The 21,144-nt window shown below is 43.4% G+C and overlaps 2 protein-coding genes across 3 annotated transcripts in view; both read right to left on the bottom strand.

Annotated features, from left to right (window-relative positions):
- Positions 1 to 567: 567 nt before the first annotated feature.
- The window catches only part of LOC147614694 (uncharacterized), a 38,722-nt gene continuing 18,145 nt past the window's right edge, over positions 568 to 21,144 (bottom strand). For both annotated transcript variants that reach the window (XM_086779956.1, XM_086779957.1), the window contains one exon: positions 568 to 1,831. In XM_086779956.1, coding sequence (XP_086636082.1) covers positions 1,351 to 1,831 — 481 coding nt within the window. In that variant the 3' untranslated portion in view covers positions 568 to 1,350. The remainder of the gene's footprint in view (positions 1,832 to 21,144) is intronic.
- LOC147614695 (uncharacterized) lies at positions 5,309 to 8,477 on the bottom strand. Its single transcript, XM_086779955.1, has one exon. It carries the CDS (start codon positions 7,456 to 7,458, stop codon positions 5,785 to 5,787), a length of 1,674 nt encoding a protein of 557 aa, XP_086636081.1. The 5' UTR covers positions 7,459 to 8,477; the 3' UTR covers positions 5,309 to 5,784.

Genomic DNA, 21,144 nt, shown 5'->3' on the forward strand with positions numbered 1-21,144 from the left:
ACCTGCCTACTTCCTACTTTATGAAGTTCTAAGGTTGAAAGATATAAACATAAGAACCGTGAAGTATGTTATCACATTGCCAAGCTGTGTAACACTATTAGATATCATATGACAAGTTTATGCAGCAACATTAAAGGACCAAGTACAGAAAGGAGAGAGCAGAGAGGATGTCAAGGAAAGAATAGCTAGGGTTGAGGAAAGGTTGTGTTACTATCATAGAGACACAAATGATGAGTCTGTCTCCTTAAAAATAAGTGCACTCATAAGATCATGTAAAAAAATAACTGGAACTTCCATGGCCTCAATCGCCTCTTCCTCTTTGGAAGTTTGAGCTCACGTTCTGCTGCTTCATCCTTGGGATTCAACTCTTTAGAGCTCAACTCCCCCTAAAGTGACATGCTTGAAGGCTGGTGGAGAGTTGAAACCAACTTGCCTAGTGGAAAAAAGGACCAGCATGCTTGTCAAGAGAAGTCCTGAAGTTAAAATTTGTCTTCACAACATCATGTTGTCGGCAGTGAGAAATGATCAAGTACATAACACCACAGTTCACCATGAAAATCATGAGTAATCCATTCATCAACCCTTAAATCCCATACCTTCTCTAAAGAAATAACTTTTCATTGTTCTTGTAAACATGCAACCTGTGAGGCCTGAATATTTCTTGCAAGTCCAGACAAATTGAAGATATTGAACTTTTTTTACCAGATCTGCTTGAAAAACAAGCAACCTGTGCAAGTTGCATATTTCCTTGGAAGCCATTAACTTACTGTTCGAATGAAATATAGTCCCATAGGATTTGCAAGTTCTTTTTGTGAGTCACTTATGATAATAACTTAAGTGATTATCCATGTTACAGTGCCTCCACAAAGTTGCTACATTCAAATAAATCAAAAACCAATGATGTGGCATGTTCAACACGTTACAACTTAAAATGGCTTCATCTCTTCTTTAGCCACCATTTTGAAACAAGTCTAGGCCATGACAAGCACCTATGAGTAAATTTCTTTGTGAAACGCTAAAACACCACAGACGGGCGATCGTCGTTGTCAGACCAGGGTAAAAAGTTGCAGTAAAGCACTTTGGACACAACTCATTCACTTCAATCCACGAGAGATAGCAGAAGGTATATGGTTCTGGCAAGTAGCACCCTCTCGCAGCACCTTGGAGGTGTGAAAGACCCATGAAGGTTGAATGTAGCAGAGCATGGGGAAATAATTGCTAAATCATCATGTTGCATACGTCCCACAGCTTTTCATATTTTCCATGCTTTCCAGTGCCACTGACTGATAGAATCTCACAAATGAGAGAGAACAGAATCCAAGGTTTCAAGATCATTAGACCCAACTAGCATCAACAGGTATCCCATTCAAAAAAACTGCATTGACTACCATCAGTCATTGTCCATCTCCCGCAGGCAAAGAAAAATTTGCCACATGTAGGTCCAGGCTTCTTTACCATGCGCCTCTTACAGCGCACACCACAGCGGCACTGCATCGAATTGATGCCAATGTCCACATTCTTTGTGATGGTTCCATTAGAACATTGTAGATCCATACCACCAGAAGTTCCTGAAGTCACTTGCAAGTTTGCCCCAGGCCATTCAGGGCGCCTTATTTTGGTTACCAAGGTTTTGGAATCTAATGACCCTGTAACCATTAAGATGGTGCCTCGCCTCATAAGCTCCAGGGCAAGTCTTGCTGTATTCATGGCATCATCAAGACCACAATGTGCACGTCCGGTCCATTTCAAACCAGATACCTCAACAGCTTTTCTCAGGTTGCATTTGCGTCCGTTGAAGGCATTTTGAAACAGAACTTTCAGATTGATCCACCTGCAAAAATCTCTAAAATACATCAGTCTAACACAACCATGGGAGGCTAAAGACAAGCTAACTGCTAATATTATAGCAAGTTTCAATTTACCCAAAAAGGTCACCTTGCGCGCGCGCGCGCACACACACACACACACATATGTATGTGTATATGCATCCATATATACAAATACATACATATGTCTTTTTACATATATGCATATACATACATGTCTATGTGTGCCTATCATCACTGAGTGGAAAGCGGGAACGACTCACTATCTGGTATATGTACATGTGTATGTGTATGTGTTGACTCAAGATTGGGCCATGGGCAGGGGAGAAGTACAGGAAGCATAACTGATTAAACCTTGTATGTATGTATGCGTACGTATGTACATAAGTACATACTCAGGGACATGGTGTCATCTAAGGGAAGTCCATTGCTCAAATACGCAGCAATTTCATAACTCCACCTTGCACTAACCTTATTTGAAATAGAGACGCATCTAGAAGATCATCCTCGACCCTTGTTGGTCCCTTCCTATTAGAAATTCTAGGGAGGTGAATTAGCTCTAATATGTGATGTCTTTTTGCAAACTAACACCAATCCCATGGGTCTAGCCCTCCTGCTCCCCCCCCCCCCCCCCCCGGCCCCCACCCTAGCTCTGCCCTTGCTCGGCTGACTGCGGCCCCCCCCCTCCCCCCTTCGCCAGGACCTCAGTCCCGGCAGCAAAAGACAGAAGGGACACTGGTTTGGAGGAGAAGGATCCCCAGAGGAGTCGAAGGTTGCCAAGTATACCACCCAGCAACAGTTTAGCAGCGGGGAATGTCACGTGCACACCATTCAGGTGTACAGTGACATGGCATCATTTTAGCATCATAAACATCATCAGGATTTATCAGGCATTTAATCAGGATATTCATCCAAGCATATATCAGTATGAGCATCATATGGGGGTGTTTTCTCACCAACATCAACACATGAATCATTAAGAGCATTTAGGGCATTTATCACTTCAGGTTAGGGCCTGTTATGACCAGCCGACAGGTTATTTACAGTAGCCGACTGCAACATCAGGAGCATTTATGAGTCGTGGAAGAAATATATAGGCAGCCGACTAATGTATACTAGCAGCGTTTGAGTGGATGAAGGGGCATCTGACATCAGCGTTTCAGCCCATCATCGCATTCAGTCCAGCATCTACATCAGTAATCAGCATATTAAGCCATCTTCCCAACTCTTACATAGAGGGATACCAGCATACAAGAGGTGGAACTCAGCATTGGAGTCAGGAGAGCCATCCTTCATCATCCTTTAGCATGTTTCCCTCTCTTCCAAGGTGTCAAATCCCCACGGATCTCCTCGTGATCGATCTTGGTTCGAGACTCGAAATCTGCAAACAAACGAACAAACAAACAACACCGAGCCATGAGCTGAGCTAACTAGGATGACGTACCGACCAATCTCCTCCTCGCGACGTCCCATACCGCCACGAAGCTGCCCTTGCGGGCCTCGAGATTGCTGCCGGCCTCGGCTGCGTAAAGCAGGTACACGTCTACACTAGATCCAGGCTCCAAGACCATAGAGCTCTCACAAACTTGCGAGATTCTCTATATCCCAATAACTAACCTTGGCCACCCTTTTATAGGCTCTTGGCCGGTCATCGGGCATCCACACTTGGGCGCCCACCCGTCCATACTTGGGTGCCCGCCCGTTAGTATATCCCTAACTCAGCTCGTCAATCAACCTGCCTAGTTCCAAGCTTCCCCAAGCCTCGAAACTAGTCTTGCGTGCGTGTAGCACACGGTAGGTACACACTGTGCACATGACATACTCCCCTTCCTCTAAGAGCTCACTCCTGAGCTCACTAAAAAGCCAGGGTAATCTCTCTGAAGAGTAGTCAATGTCTCCCATGTAGCGTCCTCCTCTGTGTGGGAGAATGAGAATTAGGGTTAGGTTAGTTCATGTGGGAGACTGTTAAAGTGAGTATCTCATGTGGAAACGAGTCGTAACTAAGTGAGTCGGCCATTTCCATTTTGAGGGTATATATACCCATGCCCACTATTGTATCTCATTACCTATTCATTGCTAATAAAGTCAAGCTTATTCGGCTCCATCTCTCTCTCTCCACGTGTGCGTGTGTGTAACGCTTCCGCAGGTAGATTCCTGACATGGTATCAGAGCGTAATGCCCTCGAGACCATCTCGTACTCCTCAGGCAACTTCGTAAGAACCAAGGCAGCTAACTGGGTACTAGTTAATGCACTATTCATAGCCGATAACTGATCATGGATAACCTTTGCCTTCATTAGAAGTGACTGCATAGAGGTCCCGGTTTCAAACTTGATGGAAAACAACTGGCCGAGAAGGGTTACTGCTCGCATTGGAATCCAATAAGAAGTCTAGGAGCCGTTGTTATAAGTGCGGAAAGCGAGGGCATTTGGCTCGGGATTGCAAATCCAAAGCTAAAGCTCAAGGCTCGACAAATGACAAAGGCAAAGGCAAAGCTGACGAGGATGACAGTGACAGTGATTCTAAGAGGGATGCTACGGCGTCTGCCGGTGTGGCGAGGACTTCACTAGCACATACTCCAGCATTCTAGCTTGGTGGATGGATGCTACCACGTGCTTCAGCCAGAGAGAGGCATGTGAGTGGCAGAGAGGGGCAGTCTGTGCTCCCGTTTTGGTGATTTGGACCCGTGTGTCGGAGTTCAAGGCACATGCATCTGGCATGGAACAGCTTGACAAATCTATGGACGTGATGTGTTCGTAGTTCATTGGTAGTAGACTATGGATGGGATGAGTTCCTTGTTCATTGTGTAGCAGAATTTTGGGCGTCGTGTGTGACAGTTCAAGCATTCAGAGATTTTTGGACGTGATGTGCTCTCAGTTCAACGAATGGGGGATCATGGATGTGGAGTTGTCTGCAATTCATTATTCTATGTGGCAGCTAAAGCTCAAGATGGCATTTTCTTGAGGAGACAGGTTGTTTGGTGCATTTTCCGAGGTGTATTCGGTATCCGGCCGGTACTGAGGTGTCCATGGTTGCATCTACATCAACTTGGTTTCTTCATCTATGTCCACTATGAGCTACAGAGAGGGTGTTAAAGTGAGTATCTCATGTGGAAACGAGTCGTAACTAAGTGAGTCGGCCATTTCCATTTTGAGGGTATATATACCCATGCCCACTATTGTATCTCATTACCTATTCATTGCTAATAAAGTCAAGCTTATTCGGCTCCATCTCTCTCTCTCCACGTGTGCGTGTGTGTAACGCTTCCGCGGGTAGATTCCTGACAGAGACATACACAGAGAGAACAAGGGAGAGAGAGAGAGAGAGAGAGAGAGTTGTGGGGATAAGTCAACTCATGAAGATATGAGTGTGTGACTCCCCTATCACACATGTATATTGCACTAGTACACATAGTGCACTTAGTACATTAAAAGTACTAAGTGTACTATGTACTAAACTTATGGGCTTGTACACACTATAAGGGTGGGCATAACGCCCATAGTTTTTTCAAACGTCAATCAAACGTCAAACGCGAACGAGTATGAAAGTATGATACGAGTTTGATTCAAACCCTTGACCTGAATCAAACGCAACCCTAATTTTTTAGCATTTTTTAAACAAATCCATATTTACTTGAACATTAAAACATCATAACATGAAGCACCTCAAAACTAGCAATTGAATTGAAGCAAATGAAAATTGAAAATTGAAATGCGCATTGTGCACTGCGCAAAGTTCAAACTTCAAACTGCAGTGTAGACTCTAGAGTGACTAGTGTAGAGTCTAGACTCTAGAGAACAAAAGCCAGCTGATACAAAATGATAAAGCCAGGGGAAAAAACCCCTCCTAAAGAAGGTAAAAAGTGCCCTGGCAACTACAGAACTAAACAACAAGGAAGGAAGGGGAGATGGTCATGACTCATACAAACTAGACTCTACGCGAGTCTTCACCTAAATGAATCATGATAGATCATTCTCTGAAATAGAGTCATCCTCCCCTTCTTCCTCCTCCTCCTCATCATCATCATCATCATCGTCATCATCATCATCATCATCATCATCATCATCATCATGCTCACCAAGGGAACTGGTGCCAACGATATCACTTCTGCTTGCCCCCGTATGCGATAATGAGGCTACAACATCCTCTTGCTCCTCTTCTTGTGTCTCTTGCAATGCAAGAAATCTATCATCATCATTCTCCTTGTTAATCATTTCCAATGTGACCTCCATCTTTTCGTAGCCTCCTTGCTTGATCTTGTTGATAAGGCGAAGGTTGGTGTGAATGTATACAAGATGCTCTGTTCTTTTTGGAAGCAACTTGTTCCTTCTCTTTGTTTGGATAAGAGAGAATGTGCTCCAATTTCTCTCACATGGGGAGGCACAAGTCCCTTGTGAGAGCACCCTTATAGCCAGCTGTTGCAATTTGGGTGTCTGGGCCCCAAATGTTTCCCACCATTTGACAGCTTGATGCATTCTTTTCTCATCTCTAGCCACAGCACGAGCAAATGCACCTGCTTCGGACTTATAAGTGTCAAGTTCATCACATAGAACACCTTGCATATCCACATCATATTTTGTATATCTCTCCATGACAGTCATCCAACCTTCATGCACCTCTCTGTCACCACCAGGATTCTTAGCTCTCCAAATAGGATGCAAAACATAGGCTGCAGCATGTAAAGGTGAATGCATCATATCCCACCTATCCACACTAAGATTCTTAATGTCTTGCACTTTATTTGCATCCACTCCTCCTACAACCTGCAGCTTCTCAACCATGCGATCTGTCATCTCATACATGAGACCCATGGTGGCGCCTTCTCTATCTGCAAGACGAAGGATCTTTAAAATAGGTGCACAAATTTTCACAATCACTTTAGCCTCCTGCCAAAAGCTTGCACCCAATATAATGTTAGCCACATCCAAGCCTTTCACGGTACGTGAGACCTTTTTCCTTGTCCAAGCTTCACTAACAACCATACGACGCAACCCATTGTAGCATCTGTCATCCAATAAATTCACCAGCATTATAAAAGAGTAAGCAAAGCGCGTCATCGATGGCTTCAATAATTCCTTTTTACTAAATTGACGATACAAAGCCAAGATTGTGTGCTTCCGTGTAACAAATGTCACAATTAGATTTGCTTGAGCCAAAATAGGAGCAATCCATTGAAGCTTGCCAATATCTTCCAACAATAGATCCAAACAATGACAAGTGCATCTAGTGAAGAAGATGTTAGGCCACTCTTGCTCGATCAAATCACCAGCCCGCAAACAATTTGAGGCATTATCCATACACACCTGCACTACATAATCGGGGCCAATATCAAGGATTACATCTTTCAAGATGCCAAAAATATACTCGCCAGATTTGAACTCCCCACTTGTATCAACTGCTTTTATGAAAACAGACCCATATATGGATGTAGCCATTACATTGATAATTGGCCTGCGCCTTGCATCTGACCATCCATCACAAACAATGCTGCATCCATATCTCTTCCACTTTTCTCTAATGTCTAGCAAGTCACGATCAACGCATTTGACTTCATCCACAAGCTCTTTTGTACGCAAGCTGTTATATGAGGGAGGCTTATAGCTTGGCCCAACTTGCCCAATTGCCTTCACCATGTCAAGAAAATATGGGCTTCTAACTTTCCAAAAAGGAACATCTTCCGCATAGAAGAAGCGACGAAGAGCAATGTTTGCCTCTTTTCATGCTTGTACATCCCAAGCTTTAGCTAGAGCACCCTGTGTCTTTGACACCTTCTTTCTGCTCACGTGCTGTTGAGAGCTAGAAGGCCCAATACCACTTGCAACATTTGATGCATGTACATCGACACTACCATGAGAAGCCTCTCCCAAATCAGATACGCATGCATCAATGTTTGCCATGGAGTCTTGCACTCCACCCACATGCAATCTGCGACATACATCTTTTACATTTTGGGGTGCAGCATTACATTTTCCCACACCATGACCTGATAAACCAAGAATATGTGCCCTTATTCGCGATGGACCACCATCCCAAGTGTGCCCACAATATTTGCATCTACATGTAGTCTGGCCTTTTTCAGTTGTTTTCAAAATGGACACATGCTCCCATTCAGCTTTGCGCTTTCGTCCCATTTGCACAAGTTAAAACCCTGTTACCAACTTACCTGTATATTCGTCCCGAGTCCCGACTCCCACCTGCTGAGTCCCACCAGTGGAAGGTGCTTGCTGCTGCTTGCTGGCGAGTGGCAGTGCTGGGCCTTCAAATTTCAGTAGAGAAAGACTGCTGCTCGAGAATCGATGGGCTGTGTGCACTGTGTGCAGGGCTGACTCAGCCTGCTGTGCCTGCACAGTCACGCAAGAGAGAGAGATGGGCTGTGTGCACTGTGCAGGGCTGCCTCAGCCTGCTGTGCCTGCACAATCACGCAAGAGAGAGAGATGGGCTGCCCGGCTGTGTGCACTGTGCAGGGCTGCCTCAACCTGCTGTGCCTGCACAGTCGAGCAAGAGAGAGACTCGAGAGAGTCTAGACTCAAGACACGATGGGCGGGCAGATTCGTCACTCGAGAGAGAGTGGGCGCAACTTGCAAGAGAGATACGCTCGACTCCCTTGACACGATGGGCGGGGCGAAATAGAGAGACGGTGGGCGGGGGCGCAAGAGATGCGATGGGCGACGAAGCGTTAAAAAAAACCCCCAAAAAAGTCCACGTTTGAAATTTTTTTCAAACGTTTTTTTTTTTCAAACGTTTGTAAACGTTTGCTTCGCCTATCAAACGCGTTTGAATGCAACTATGATAACGCCTTTACCCCAACAACCTCCCACTTAAAGGCAAAGTGCCCTTAAGGAAAGGAAAAGAAAAAATCAGCATGTACATGATAATATACAAGGCCATATCAAGGCTGAAACTGGCCTCATCCAATGCCCATCAAGTGTCTGCAATGAGCAAACCGCTCCGGAGGCAAACTCTTTGTCAACAGATCAGCCGGGTTGTCATCCGTGTGAATCTTAACAAGCTGAATTTGCTTGTTCTCTATCACCTCTCTGATGAAGTGATACATCACATCCACATGCTTCGTCTTTGCATGAAAGACAGGGTTCTTTGCCAACTGGATGGCACTCTGACTATCACAATGCAACAATGGAATATCCCCTGTATATCCCAAATCAACCACTAACCGAGATAGCCATAATGCCTCCTTGCAAGCCTCTGTGGCTGCAATATACTCGGCCTCTGTAGTAGATAAGGCAGTGCACTTCTGCATCCTGGATATCCATGACACAGCACCTCCTGTGAATGTAAACACATAACCGGTAGTAGACTTCCGGTTATCTGGATGACCGGCATAATCCGAATCCGTGTAACCATGCACTAATGCATCCTGTTTGCCAAAGCAAATGCACATATCCTGTGTGCCCTTCAGGTATCTCATGACACCTTTCACTGCTTCCCAATGCTTCTTGCCAGGGTTAGCCATGTATCTAGAAACCACTCCCACTGCAAATGCAATGTCCGGCCTAGTAGCAACCATGGCATACATGAGACTGCCACAAGCTGAAGCATACGGAATCTTGGCCATATCAGCCCTGTCTCTATCTGACTGTGGGCTGTCCATAGCATTGAGTTTCACATATGGAGGCAAAGGAGTACTAGTCTTCTTCCCCCCGTCCATATTGAACCTCTGCAAAACTTTGCCAATGTATTCCTTCTGAGACAAATACAACACATGCTGATTTCTGTCCCGAAGTATCCGCATACCCAAAATGTGATTTGCATCACCCAAATCCTTCATATCAAAGGTTTGATGCAGCCTCTGCTTCAAGGCATCCATCTCTTTACGAGATTTCCCGGCAATCAACATATCATCAACATACAAGATGAGGATCAATAGACTGCCATCCAAAGCTTTCTTGGTGTATAAGCAGTGATCTATGTCACTTCTCCTGAATTTCTGTGATCTCATGAATGTATCAAATTTATGATACCATTCCCTTGGTGCTTGTTTGAGCCCATAAAGACTCTTTTTCAGCTTGCATACAAGCTTCTCCTTTCCACTCACTGCATAACCCTCTGGCTACTGCATATATATCTCCTCATGGAGATCACCGTGAAGAAAAGCAGTCTTCACATCCATCTGAATCAAGTCCAGATCATCATGCGCAACCAAAGCTAACACAGCTCTAAGTGTGGTCATTTTGACCACTGGAGAGAAGATCTCATCAAAGTCCACACCATATTCCTGCTTGAAGCCCTTAGCCACTAACCTGGCTTTGTATCTTGGCTTTGCATCAGGTGCAACTTTGAGCCTGTAAACCCACTTGCATGGCAAAACCTTCTTGCCTGCGGGCAAATGCACCAACTTCCATGTTCCATTTTTGTGCAGAGAATCCATCTCTGACTTCATGGCACGCTCCCAAAGAGCCTTGTCTGCCCTCTGTAAAGCCTCTTTATAACATGAGGGCTCCCCACAGTCAGTAAGCATCAAATAGTCAACCCCTGGAACAAACCTGTCAGGGGCTCTGGAGGGTCTTGTGGACCTCCGTACCCAATGACCATCATTTGCAGGTTGCTGTCCAGCCTGCATATCACCCATTGGTGGCTTCTGTTCCATGCCATAAGGCTGAAAAATCATGCCCGGTATCTCCTCTAACTGTGGTATATCCATAGGGATATCTTCTGTCATCTCTGGCTGTCCATTTGGACCATTTTCAGCACCATTTAAGGGCTGGTTTTCCTGCTGTAATGGCTGATTTACAGCCCTTGGTTGTTGTCCATGATGTCCATCATCATCAAAGATGACTCTGCCAGGCTCCTGTTGCCTTGCAGGCTCCTTATACATGCATGTTTCATCAAAAATGACATCATTGCTGCGTATGATCTTTCTATTCACGGGATCCCATAGTCTATATCCCATTTCACCTCTGTCACCATATCCTAGGAATATGCATTTGTGAGACTTAGGAAGTTTGGTGCGCATTTCCCTGCGTATGTGCACGTACGCAACGCAACCAAACACTCTCAAGTGCTTGTATGACGGAGGCTTCCCTGTCCATACTTCCTCTGGCACTTTCCCACCAAGCCTCGTGTTAGGTGACCTGTTTATAAGGTGAACGGCTGTCATAACAGCTTTTCAGCCCAAAAACCATGAGGTAATGCAGCATGTGACAACATAGAACGGACCTTCTCCTGAATGGTCCTGTTCATCCTCTCTGTTGTCCTGTTTTGTGGAGGATCATAAGGAGTAGAGAGCTCCCTCTTGATGCCTTTAGCATCACAAAAGTTCTAAAACTGTTTGGACATATACTCTCCACCATTGTCGGAACGCAAAGCCTTCAGTGTTTTGCCAGTTTGATTCTCAACATGAGCAACAAACTTCTGAAACACTGAGAATGTATCACTCTTCAAACGAAGAGGATAGACCCACACCTTGCGTGTGGCATCATCAATAAAAGACACAAAATATTTTGCCCCTCCCAAAGAAAGCTGAGGCATCTCACATACATCTGTATGCACAAGCTCTAACTGAGCATCTTTCTGTCCAAGAGCTTTCTTGTGGGGGCACTGTAGTTGCCTACCATATATACAATGCTCACAAAATTGAAAAGTTCAAAACTTTAGAGAAGGCAAGTAACCCAAACGAGACAATTGCTCCATTCCTTTGACACTCATGTGTCCCAACCGGCTATGCCACATAGAGATTTCCGACAGCTCGGTTGCATTTACATTAGCATGGTGACAAACACCTGCATGCATGAAATAAAGAGTGTCCACCTTAGAGCCTCTGGCAACAACCAGTGAGCCCTTACTAATTTTCCACTTTCCACGACCAAATGTGGTAACATAATCAGCATCATCAAGCTGTCCAGTAGAAAGCAGATTCTTCTTGATCTCAGGCACATGCCTGACATCATGGAGCATAAGCTGTGAGCCATCTGAAAACACAAGCCTCACATCACCTCTGCCAAGAATCTTGCATGCATGGTTATCACCCAAATAAACCACTCCTTCATTGCCAGCCGTATACCTGACAAACAAGTCTCTGCAACCTGTGACATGAAAGGAGGCACCTGAATCAATGATCCATGAGTGCATACCATGACCACCTGTAAGAAGTGAATGGGCATCAAGTGAAGACGTAAATAGGACCTCATCCTCACTGCCACCTGCATGTGACACATTGATTTCTTCAATCTTGACTCCACTTTTGCCCTTTGGCTTTACATCTTTGGCTTCATCCTTGTCTTTGTCTTTGCCTTTTCCCTTTTCTTTTTGATCATTTTTCCATTTGTAGCATTGCTTTTTAATGTGTCCCTTCTTGCCACAATAATGGCATTCCAAATCCTTTTTGGAGCGAGACTTGCTCCTTCCCCTTTCTTGGCTTTTTCCCCTTTGCTGGGATCTCCCACGTGCATTCATTGCATTGGACTTTCCAACAGAGTTGTTTTTCCTGTTCATCTCTTCTTGAAGAAGAGCACCCTCAACATCTGCATATGACAGCATAGCATGCGAATTGCTAGTGGCTGTCCTGAATGTGTCCCAACTCTCTGGCAAAGTGCATAACAGAAAAGTGGCTTTGAACTCATCGTCCATTGCCAACTTTTGATTAATGACCTGGCTGACAATACCATTAAACTCATTTAGATGGGCTGTCATAGACGCCCCTTCCTTCATCTGAAGACCTATGAGCTTCTTCAACCAATACACTTTGCTTGAGGCACTTTGTTGGGCATACAAGTCCTGCAATCTCTGCCACATTCCCCAAGCTGTCTTCTCTTCACGAATGCTGAAAAGTAATGAGTCTGACACAGACAACATGATAGTAGATCTTGCCAGCTCATCCATATCTTCCCACTCTTCAGCAGTAAGAGAAGCGGGCATCACACCCCTTTCTTTGATCGGCTTGTGCTGCTTTTTCTGGAGCAACACATTGTAGCACTGGGTTTGCCAAATATCATAATTATGCGAGCCTTCAAGCTTCTTGATGTGAAGCAATGAAGAGCTCTCACCTGTGGTTGCCATAGCAATATGCAACCTGTCAATGCCTGACTCCCTGCAAAATGTGCAATCACTGCACCAAAAGCACACAAAGTGCTCACAGTTATTCTCCCAAACTTTATCTCCCACTGCGGAAGCACAAATGCAACTTTTCTCCCACTTTATGTGATGAAATCACCAAAATCTGGTTGCTGCAGATTTTGGACAGCACCTTAAATGTGCTCTGTTGCCCTTCCAAAGTACTGTACAACAGTACCAATTGCTCACAAATGATGTACCAAACCTGTACCAGCAAGTACAGCAACTGAAATTGAACCTTTTGGTCACTCAAAACAGTGTACAGCCATGCCAAAACTTGCACAAAGCTGTGCCAAATCTGTACCAGCAGGTACAATAGCAATAAATGCTCTCCTGGCTGTCCAAATGAGTGAAAATCAGACTTTTACAGTCCCGAACACTGCATACAACAGTCCCGAACAGAAATTGGGCAAAAGCCCCTTGACTGCAAGCTGATTTCTGAGGATTCAAGGCATAAATGCTTGCCTGCTGCTTTGCCAAGCTCAACAAGCATACGAACTTGAAAAGCCCCTTGATTTAAGATCAATTGCTGATCATACATGGTACATCGACGCACATGAAGGCATCCAAAGTCTTCGCGATGCTTCCCCCTGGCCACATATACATCCGATACATTAAAGCCCCTTGATTTACAAGCACATTGAGTGCTTGTAAGGCATCAACACATTATCCACAGCATCAAATACGATTGCCTGCATGCAAATCAACCAAATCGGCACAAAAGCCCCTTGATTTGCACTGCAATTTTCTGCAATTTGCTGCAATTTTGCCCAAATGTGCGATTTCTCACATCATACAGCATGTATGAGTGCTTAATTGCACAATTACATCAAAAGCCCCAAATTTCGACATCCAATTTCCTGCAAATTGATCCTGATTGTGACCAATGTCACCCAATTTTGCCAATTTTGCTCAAAAATTGAGCAATTCGGCACCTGTACCTGCTCAATTGATGATTGTACTTGCTCAATTGCAAATCCCAAAAAAAAAAATTGAGGCAAATACCTTGTAATTTCTGATTTTTGTTGCAGGAAAGGAGGGCGTCGATTTTGCTGTTGATGCTGCTGTACACACTGACTGTGTGTATGTTGAAGGTATTGCTGATGCACCTGCAGCTGCACGGATGGCTGGGCAGCGTAGCTTTCCTCAGCAGGCAACGTGTTGCTCTTCTTGGGCGTGGCTATGAGAGGCACCGTGGCTACCACCCTCTTCTGCCAGCTTCACGACATAGGCCGCCTGGTGACGTTGAGGCGGGCCTTGTCGGACTGCACCTTGGGTGACGTGGACACGTCGCCTGTTGTATTGACGCCTAGTGCAGGTAGCCAGCTGACGATTAAAGCCTTCGACGCCTACCAGTTGGTTGTGTGCCTTCGCCTGTGTTCGCTCCACGCTCAGCTGCCTGGTTCTAGTACGCAGCCTGTGTTCGCCTTGTAGACGTATTCGCATGCTTCGCCTAGCGCCAGTCTACACCCCGTGCGCTGCTACGTTCACCGCTTGTGACCAAGCGTCTGCTGTAGGCGATAGCTTGGGGGCTAAGCTGCTGCGCAAGGAGGTCAAGGCTCTTCTGTTTATTTTTCTGCTAGGCGATAGCTTGGTTTGGACCATGACTTCACTCTGTCCATTGAAGGGGGCCTCGAGACTGGGTTTCGACCACCGCGCACCAACCAGCACAAGAAGGGAACGACTGTCAGCAATTGCAGCTGCCTTGTCCTCAGCAACACCTAAAGAAAATCCCACTTCTTTCTCCTCGAAGGAACTGAAGCTCTGATACCAGTTGTGTGGGAGAATGAGAATTAGGGTTCGGTTAATTCATGTGGGAGACATACACAGAGAGAACAAGGGAGAGAGAGAGAGAGAGTTGTGGGGATAAGTCAACTCATGAAGATATGAGTGTGTGACTCCCCTATCACACATGTATATTGCACTAGTACACATAGTGCACTTAGTACATTAAAAGTACTAAGTGTACTATGTACTATAACTTATGGGCTTGTACACACTATAAGGGTGGACATAACGCCTTTACCCCAACATCCTCAACACGATCCTTCCACTTGATCTTGTATTCCGTGATAAGCGTATTACGCAATCTTCGTTCACGAAATCCAAGAATCTTTTCAGGTTCGTGCGAAACAAATGTCATGTCCTCGACATCTATAATTTCTTGAGGAGTAACTAACTGATCTGCTCCACCCAGTACTTCCTTAACACTAAAGTGTCCTGAAAAGTTAGCATTTTTCTTGAATTTTTGTGGGCAATCTATTAAGAGTTTTGAAATGCTTAACATCCACAGATGTTCCTCAAGACCCAAAAAATCCTTGAGATTTTTTAAATTGCACTTTTCTTAGCTTTTGCAAGGCAATATTTTAATTTTCTTAGACACATGCTGATAAAACGCATGATTTTTACTATTTTCAAAATAGTAGTAATTTGGACATAACTTTTAGAAGGGACATAGTTTGATCATGAAACTTGGCTTGATGGAAAGCCCATGATGTAAACTAAATCCTGGAATCATCAAACGACAATTATTGGATAAATTTTTGACTCGCTAATATTGAAATGACGTTTTTTATACAAGTGGAACATGAATTTTTCTCCTTCTATATGCAAGCTAATAATGTAAAACTTGAGGTGCACCCATGTTATATAGAGTAAATACTACTTTGTTTTAAATTTTCCAAAACTTTAGAGCCACTTTTTGGGCCTCTTCTCATACATGGCCTTTTGTGCAACCTGTTTTTAATACATAAAATGTCTAATTATGAGCCTAATTTTGATTTTCATCAAAGGAAAAAGTTGTGTAAGTGCATTATTTGTTGTAACTATAGGTTTAGACTACTTGTGCAAGCATAGTTATGATTAGTTTTTGATAAAAGATGATCAAATTTTGCATTTTTATTTTTTACAGTTTTTTTAGAACTAGGCGATAAGAACCTACTTAAGTGGAGGCTAAGTTAGTGTCAAACACATCAAATTATGGCTTATTTATCTCATCTCAAGCATGAAAACCAATAATCAACATTCTCATTGATAGGACTACATTATTTTTTAGTGGCGTGATTGAGTTTTGATAATACGCGTTACTTTTGCTGATTTTATGCAACTTTTTTGGAAAAAATTCTAGGAAAGGAAAATGATTTTTTGGGTGAACTTCTACCTCCTTGGCTTGATGTATGCTATCAAAATATCTTGGGAAAAATGCTATTGATATCATTGGATTTTTTTTTGAGAGAATGATGCTTGCATATTTGGAAAAATCCTGAAAAATGTTCATTTTCAAGACATATGCTACTTTGTTGCTTATGTACTTCCAAATAAAAAGGTATTTTATATGTTTAGCATTTTTTACATAAGCATAGGGTTATGTTCTACATGCCCAATGAAGCATTTTGGTTTTTAAAGCCTACATTAGGAGTTTGATTTTTTTTCGCAACCCCCAAAAAAGGACACTCAAGTGTCCTGTTTTGGTACCAAACTAGTGTTAAGTCTACTGACATGAAATACAGGATGAACTTTCACATGAGAAGGCAAATCCAATTCATATGCAACTGAACCAATCCGTCGTGTAACACAAAATGGTCCACAGTATCTAGGAGATAATTTCGGAGATCTACCTGTCCGTAAAGTCTCGGAATCTTTCGGAACTCGCAAATACACCATCGTTCCTTCAGAGAACTCTCTGGGTGAACGATGTCTATTAGAATAAAACCTGTCTCGGTCTTGAGCACTTCTAATAGATTCCTTCGCAACTTGTAACATTTCCTACATATCTTGCAGAAAATTACCTGCTGCATCATGCTGAAGTCCTGAGAATCCTACTGTAACAGGTGATCTAGGTTGAAAACCATACATAAGCATGAAAGGACTAAACCCTGTACTCGTATGCTTAGTACTGTTATATGCAAATTCTAACATAGGAAGATAATCCTCCCATGAACTCTGTCTTTTGGATACATATGCTCGAAGCATATCCTCCAAAATCTGATTCACTCTTTCAGTCTGGCCATCAGATTGAGGATGATCAGAGGAACTCAAATTCAAAGTTGTTTCCAACTTCTCAAAAACAAGTTTCCAAAAATCACTCGGAAACTTAGAGTCCCTATCACTGACTATGTCCTGCAGTAACCCGTACAGTCTAAACAATTGCTCGATAAACTGCCGTGCTAATTGCGTAGCTGTAATAGTCTTCCGGGTCGGTAAAAATCTAGCCATTTTTGTCAAGCGATCTATCACAACCCAAATAGAATCGTGGCCTTGATGTGTTCTTGGCAATCCGGTAATAAAATCCATGGAAATACTTTCCCATTTATTACCTGGGATTTGCAAAGGATGCAACAACCCAGCCTGTCTAAAGCGTTCAGCTTTATTTGCCTGACAAATCTGACACTTGAGAACATAATCTTCTACATACCCTTTCATCTTTGGGCAATAAAAAGTGTGTTTCACTAATGACAACGTCCTGTGTACCCCAGGGTGTCCAACAGAAGGGGCGTCGTGACACTCCTTAAGAATCTTGGACCTAATGTCCTGGATCTGTGGTACACAAATTTTGTCATTACGGAACAATAAACCATTCCGAATCATCCACTGGCCTCCTGCAGCCTGAATAGTAGACTGCTTAGTCATCGAGTCTTGGTCAATCAATGAGCTCCCGTCCTTGATCTTCTGCCAAAATGGACCAAAATAACTATCAGTCCTGCAAAGCCCTCTCAATGACTGAAATAAGTCAGTAGAAATCTCGGTGAACGACAAAGTATTCACCTCTCTAATCCGACTAAGCGCATCTGCAATACTATTCATGGACCCTTTCCGATAACGGATCTCAAAATCAAAATCTTGCATTAACTCCGCCCAACGAGCTTTCCTGCCTCTCAAATCATCCGCATCACACACATACTTGATTGACTGATGATCAGTTCAATACCACAAACCTGGAGCCATCTAAATAATGTCTCCAAACCTTGAGAGCATGAATCACAGCATAAAGCTCCTTCTCAAGGGTTGGCCAACGAGATTGAGTGTCGTCTAGCTTTTTACTTTCAAAAGCAACCGGTCTACCTTCTTGAAATAAAGCAGCCCCGATAGCATAATCACTGGCATCAGTTTCAAGAACATAAGGCCGACTAGGATCAGGCAATGCTAAGATAGGTGCTTCCTTGACTTTATCTTTCAAAAGTCTGAAGGCCATATCCAAATCGTTATTCCAAGTGATAGGCTGATTTGACTTACGTCCACGACCTTTCAATAAGTCGGTCATCGGTAGTGTGAGCTGAGAGTACTCCCGTACAGATTTTCGAAGAAAAACAACAAAACCGAGAAAAGAACAAAGTTGTTTCACTGTTCGCAGTATAGGCCGGTCCAGAACCTTCTGAACTCGGTCATAGTCAATGCTCAATCCATCTCTAGTGATCTTGTGTCCCAAGTAAATGATGTCGGTCATAAAGAACTCACATTTACTCAACTTAGCATATAGTCGATTCTGTCTTAAAATAGATAAGACAATCGTGAGGTGTCTGACATGATCCTCAAGAGTACGACTATAGATCAAAATATCATCTAGGAACACCACCACAAATTTTCCCAAATGTTCACGAAAAAGATCGTTCATCATTTGCTGGAAAGTGGCTGGAGCATTGGTTAACCCAAAAGGTAATACGAGAAACTCGTAATGGCCATACCTAGTCCGAAAGGCAGTTCTTTCGACATGCCTTTCATGAATACGTATTTGGTGATAGCCAGTACGTAAATCTATCTTCGTGAAATATTTCGCTCCTGCTAACCAGTCAATCAGGTCATCTGATCTAGGGAGAGGATAACGGTTCTTAATGGTCAACTTGTTCAATCTCTTGTAATCTATACACATTCTCCAAGTATTGTTCTTCTTTCTCCTAAGCAACACAGGTGCACCCCAAGGTGATTTACTTGGACGGATCTGGCCCATCCTCAAATAATCTTAGAGTTGTTTAGCCAACTCATCTTCCTCGGCTTGGCTCATCCTATAAGGTGGAATACTGACAGGATGAGCACCAGGGATCAAGTCAATACGATGATCTACTGCCCGTTCAGGTAGTAAACCCGATGGCAGTTCCTTAGGAAATACATCTTGAAACAAATCAAGTATCTTCTGTAATTCTTTGCTTTCAAACACACTTAATTCATTCACATCCAAGGAAGGGATGAGAAAAGAAGAAAGTGGAATCAATACACAATGAAAAGCGGTATACAAAGAAGAATCCATTATATTTCCAAAATCAATTGTATTTACAAGAGGTCCCTGAGAGGGATGAATACAATCACCTAAAATACTATACTTGGTGTCCCTATGCTGAAAAGGAAAAATATGACTGGACCAATCAATCTGAACTTGAAGAGTTTTAAACCACTCAATCCCTAATAACAAGTCTACATTTTCCAGATGCATTACATAGCATTCCAGAATGTCTTTGTAGTCCTGAATCTGGATTGGAAGCATCTCCACCTTGCGATCCCAAACTTGCCTTCCCGCAGGTAGACGTACCTCATAGATATGGTCGCTGAGTGTCGTATCAAGACTCAATTTCTGCACAAGTTTGTAGTTAACAAAGTTATGCGAACTGCAAGGGTCTAAAAGAATGTGAATTTTATGGCCATTCACTTCTCCATAAACTCGGAGAAGATCATGCAAGCCAAATACTTTAGAATTGAACAGACAATCAGAACAAGTACTAGGGCGAGAAAGTACACTAATTGACGTACCTGTCAAAGACAACTGGTTAGCTGCCTTTGGCTTGGGTCCTGCGTTTGTCTTGGTACCCTTTTGCTTTGGGCACTCGTTACGCATGTGTCCTTTTTCTTCGCAAATAAAACAACGTCCTTCCTTCTTGAGCTTTAAAGCCCTAAGGAGTCATTTTTTCTTCGCTCGTGTCGAACTTGAATTCTTCGAAGGTTGGTCCGAAGACTTTCCTTCTGTCGTGTTAGCCATAGGTGCGGAGAACTTTCTTTTATGCTTGTTCCCCTGCTCGGTAACGGGTTTCGACTTGGAAGAGACCATCGTATCATCATAGATACGAGCTGAATGAATGGCCTCGTCCAAAGTTTTACATTTGTTATTTTTAACATGTAATCGGTACGAGTCTGGTAAACCAGCTACGAAAAACTCCAAAAGAGTAGTGGGATCCATCTTTGTAGCTTTCATCTGCAAGTCACGAAACTTCTGGAGGTAGACCTCATAAGTGAGGTGCTGCGAGGTCATGGTCAAAGCTGAAAACCGGGCAACAACATCATAATCATCCTCTTTCTTGAGGAATTCTTTCTTGAAAACGTCTTCGAATTGTGCCCAAGTCGTTGGCTTAGGGTTGAGTTCCTTCCACCAAAGCAAAGCTTTGCCGGACAGGAAACCTGCTGCTAACTGGATCTTCTTTCCATCATCATATGGATGAAACTGAAAGTGAACTTGCCACTTATGTAGTCACGTGTCCACGATCTCCTTGGTGCGCTGCTTTTGCTCGCCCCCGAACGGTTCCGGAGTAATGTTGGGGCCTAAAGCTGAAGCCAAGGTATCCATACCCGAGAAAGTAGAGAGGGTAGTGGTCAATAGAGCGATGGAGTTCTGCAAAGCTTGCATCTGGGCTGCCATTTGTGCCTGGCGTTCCGTCGAAGAAGCTTCAAGAGCTACTTTGAACGCTTGGAAATCTGATTTTGACACAAAATCGTCAAAAAGATCGGCATCAGTACCTTCCGTAGCCGGCAAGTCTTCGCGTTCCACAAGGGCTCCAACTCTAATTCTTGGGTCTACATCGTGAAGAGGGTACGTGGAGAGAAAATTCGATCTTTGCACAACAAAAGTGTGAGTGAACTCGAGAGCTTGAGAGCTTGAAAACTTGAGAGATGTGTGGCAAGAAGCCCACTAGAGGGGGTTCATAAAGGTTTCCCAAAAGCGAAAAATCTCCAAAAGCTAGGCTTAGCTTTTGCTTTGCTTTTGTGTTTTTTTTTCTTTTATATATATATATATATATACATATATATATATATATATATATATATATATATATATATTCTATACTCTTAAAAAAAATAAACACTTTGAAACCTTGGAGGAGTTTTTAAACCTTTAAAAAAAATTTAAAAAACTCAAAAAAAACGAAAGCTTTTAAAAAAAACGTGCTTTCCTTGCTCTTTTTTTTTTTCTCCCAGATTAGCGCTGCCAACGTGCTATCTGCAAGCGTCACCCTCACCAGCCGGTGCTTTCTTGCGCCAACCTACGCCTGTGC

This window comes from Cibotium barometz, chromosome 41 (assembly GCF_041138505.1).
Source record: "Cibotium barometz isolate CiBa-2024 chromosome 41, ASM4113850v1, whole genome shotgun sequence".
In the NCBI taxonomy this organism is placed as follows: Eukaryota; Viridiplantae; Streptophyta; class Polypodiopsida; order Cyatheales; family Cibotiaceae; genus Cibotium; species Cibotium barometz.